Source organism: Buceros rhinoceros, unplaced genomic scaffold (genome assembly GCF_000710305.1).
Source record: "Buceros rhinoceros silvestris isolate BGI_N320 unplaced genomic scaffold, ASM71030v1 scaffold25070, whole genome shotgun sequence".
In the NCBI taxonomy this organism is placed as follows: Eukaryota; Metazoa; Chordata; class Aves; order Bucerotiformes; family Bucerotidae; genus Buceros; species Buceros rhinoceros.
This window is the reverse complement of record NW_010390519.1, coordinates 1-2,713: the sequence shown is the minus strand read 5'-3', so window position 1 is coordinate 2,713 and position 2,713 is coordinate 1. Positions and strand designations below refer to the sequence as shown.

The 2,713-nt window shown below is 45.7% G+C and overlaps 1 protein-coding gene across 1 annotated transcript in view; it reads right to left on the bottom strand.

The window, feature by feature from the left end:
• The window catches only part of CHMP1B (charged multivesicular body protein 1B), a gene marked incomplete at its 5' end in the record, with an annotated part of 3,080 nt that extends 708 nt beyond the window's left edge, over window positions 1-2,372 (bottom strand). The window contains 5 exons of the mRNA XM_010138172.1: window positions 328-400; window positions 631-674; window positions 1,313-1,420; window positions 1,796-1,864; window positions 2,226-2,372. Coding sequence (XP_010136474.1) covers window positions 328-400; window positions 631-674; window positions 1,313-1,420; window positions 1,796-1,864; window positions 2,226-2,372 — 441 coding nt within the window. The remainder of the gene's footprint in view (window positions 1-327; window positions 401-630; window positions 675-1,312; window positions 1,421-1,795; window positions 1,865-2,225) is intronic.
• Between the last annotated feature and the right edge of the window lie 341 nt (window positions 2,373-2,713).

The window sequence follows — 2,713 nt, the reverse complement described above, 5'->3', positions numbered from 1 at the left end:
AAGGGGAAAAAAACTCCAAGGAGTCATGGGTGCTACAGGAGATGGGTGGACTCATTAAATCTGGGGCAGGAAGAGAGTCAACTGTTTGGAACTCTGTGAATAACCATGTAAAAATACACCTGAAACATCTAAACCTTCTGGGTTTGCTATGCAGACAAATATATTATTAAAATTATTTTGACTGCAAGCCCGTTTTAACGACACAGTTTCTTTTGGACACCCAAAATGTACTCACAATTTAGGAAGCCCGTTTGGAGTGAGTGAAGCACTAATTCTCACACCACATCTCTCCGGAAAACACTGATTTCAACTCAATCTAACATTTACCTGTTCTGCTGAGGCAACGCTTGTACCAACAGAACCTGTCTGTCCTTGAGGTAGTTCCATGTTCAGGTCAAGACTAATCGGAGAAACAGAACACAAAAAGCCAAGTCAGGCAGAGGTGGCTAAAGGGAGAGGCCCAGTAAAAGACAAGCAGAGGAATATCAAGAGAACATCAGAAAACAGAGATTCCTCTCCACTTCCAAGAGGCAGGCAGACAAAACAAGGGTATCTGATCTTCAGGTTAACCAGGAAGGGGTGTCAGAACAGAGATTTGCTCATGAAATAATGACTCAAAATTTGACCTACCCTGCTTCATCTGCCATTTCCTGCAGCAGCATATCCACTTGGTTCTGCAGGAGAGAAAAGAAAACAAACCTGACTGATGCAGATCGCAGCTTATGCCAGCTTCTAATGTTAAATCTTGAGAACAGAAATGAGTTTAACGACACCGACTTCAAGGTAAATGCCAGGTTTGTGCTTAACCACCAGAGGGCCCTGTATGAACTCAGGAATAAGGAGGAAAGGTGCTCAGCCTGGGAAACTCCAAGCTTCACAATAACGCTTCTGAAGAATGAAACATAAACCCCAAACCTACACTGGAATATTTCTAGTGTTGATTATTAGCTGCTAAAACACCTCTTTGTGCAACCTGGAAAGCAGCCCATCTCCAACAGCTCTGGTTTATTGGATTTGGGTTTAGGTTCTTAATGAACTCATCAAAATGCTGCTGATTCTGTAGGAGGGTTAGTTTCCAAGATGGAATGTAAAATACAGCCTGCTGGAAGAGTCAGACTAAAATACAGAGAGGTGACCCTCTGTGCTTGTGACTGTAATTTGAAACAGTCTTTTCATCACAAAGAAGCGCAAAGCAGAAGTGAAAAGGCTCCAGTTGCTGCTGTCTCCAAGTAGTCAGAGAGAGGAGAAGTTTCCATGCGGTTTAGACACACCCTTTCAGATCACCTTGTACAGACAAGTCTACTGTTCTTACCTGTGGCGTGGTTAGCGTAGTAGTGTTGCTCATTGTGTCTTCCATCTGTTGGGTCTGAACATCTAGTGTTTCAAACTGATGCTCAAATTTATCCATTAGTGCAGATATCTATAAAAAAAACACAAATCAAGTCAGTGATCTGCAGGTAACGGAAGAGAAATAGCTCTTAACCAGCAAAAATAAATCACACTACAAGGGCAAGCAGCTTCTGGAGACCAGGAGCTGGTCCCCCTCCCCTCCCAACATCATCTTAGAAGCTGATCTAACACCCTGGTCCAAGGAGCTGGGCCAAGGCCCTGCCCAGTCCAGCTCTGAGCATCTCCATTTACGAGGACTTCACAGCCACCCTGGCCAACCTGCACCAGGATCGACCAACCTCCCTGCAAAACCTTCTTGCTTGCCTGGAATTGCCCTTTTGAAAACTCCTCTCCATTGCTCCTCCTGCTTTTGACAGGCAGCTCCAAGAAAAGTCAGTCCATTTACCTTTTCCAAGTTCATGCTCTTCAAAGTGGCATCCATGGACTTCACTACCCCTGCCATCGACTTCGTCACCTGAAAGGAGGTAAAGCAGATTGGTACAAAGAAAGAGTACCCAGTTTCCACAGCATCCTATAGACGGGCACACACCACTGCCATCTGGAATGCCTCTTTTTTATAGCTCCTGCCAATACCAACCGTGTCAATCAACCACCCGACATTCGCCTTCTGAGCTGACATGAAGCTCAGAAACCGAGCTGAAACCGAGGAGTACATGGCACTCACTCTGGTGGGTCTCAAGCCGCCAAATGCTAAGGGGTGTATGTGGCTACATCTGAAATCCAAACTAAAGCACTTCAGCTCATTACAGACTGAGTTATGTCTCTTGTGGAAGAGGAGAGGTCTCTCCTTGCACCGGATTTGTGGAAACTCGTACCTTGCCCATTGTCACTGCAGTCTGAACTCTGGCTGCCACAGCGTCCACCCTGGCACTCATGCGCAGGAAGTTGATGGCCTGATTCTTCTGGCGGATCGCGTTCTCCGCATGGATTCGTGCCACTTCCATGTTGCCCTTCTGAATTGCCTGTGGAACAAAGAAAAAAGAAATGGCATTTTAACCGTCCATGCCCTTGTAACTGTGATTTCTGCACAGCCCGTTTCACCTGCGAAACCACCATCAATTCATCACAAGATTTCTTCTATTGAAAGAAAAAATAACCCCCCTTATAATCCTCCCCCACTAGTTCTCAAACCTTTTCACGACGTGACCCCCTACCTTCCTCCCAAGGAAGGCATCCAGCCTGCACTTCAAGCAGGAGGTTTTACAGAGCTACAGAAACATCACTTTCTCATTCCTAAAAACATTCCCAGTATCGAGATCCAAACACAGACACTGTCGGTACGGTTGGACTTGTGGACAAAAAC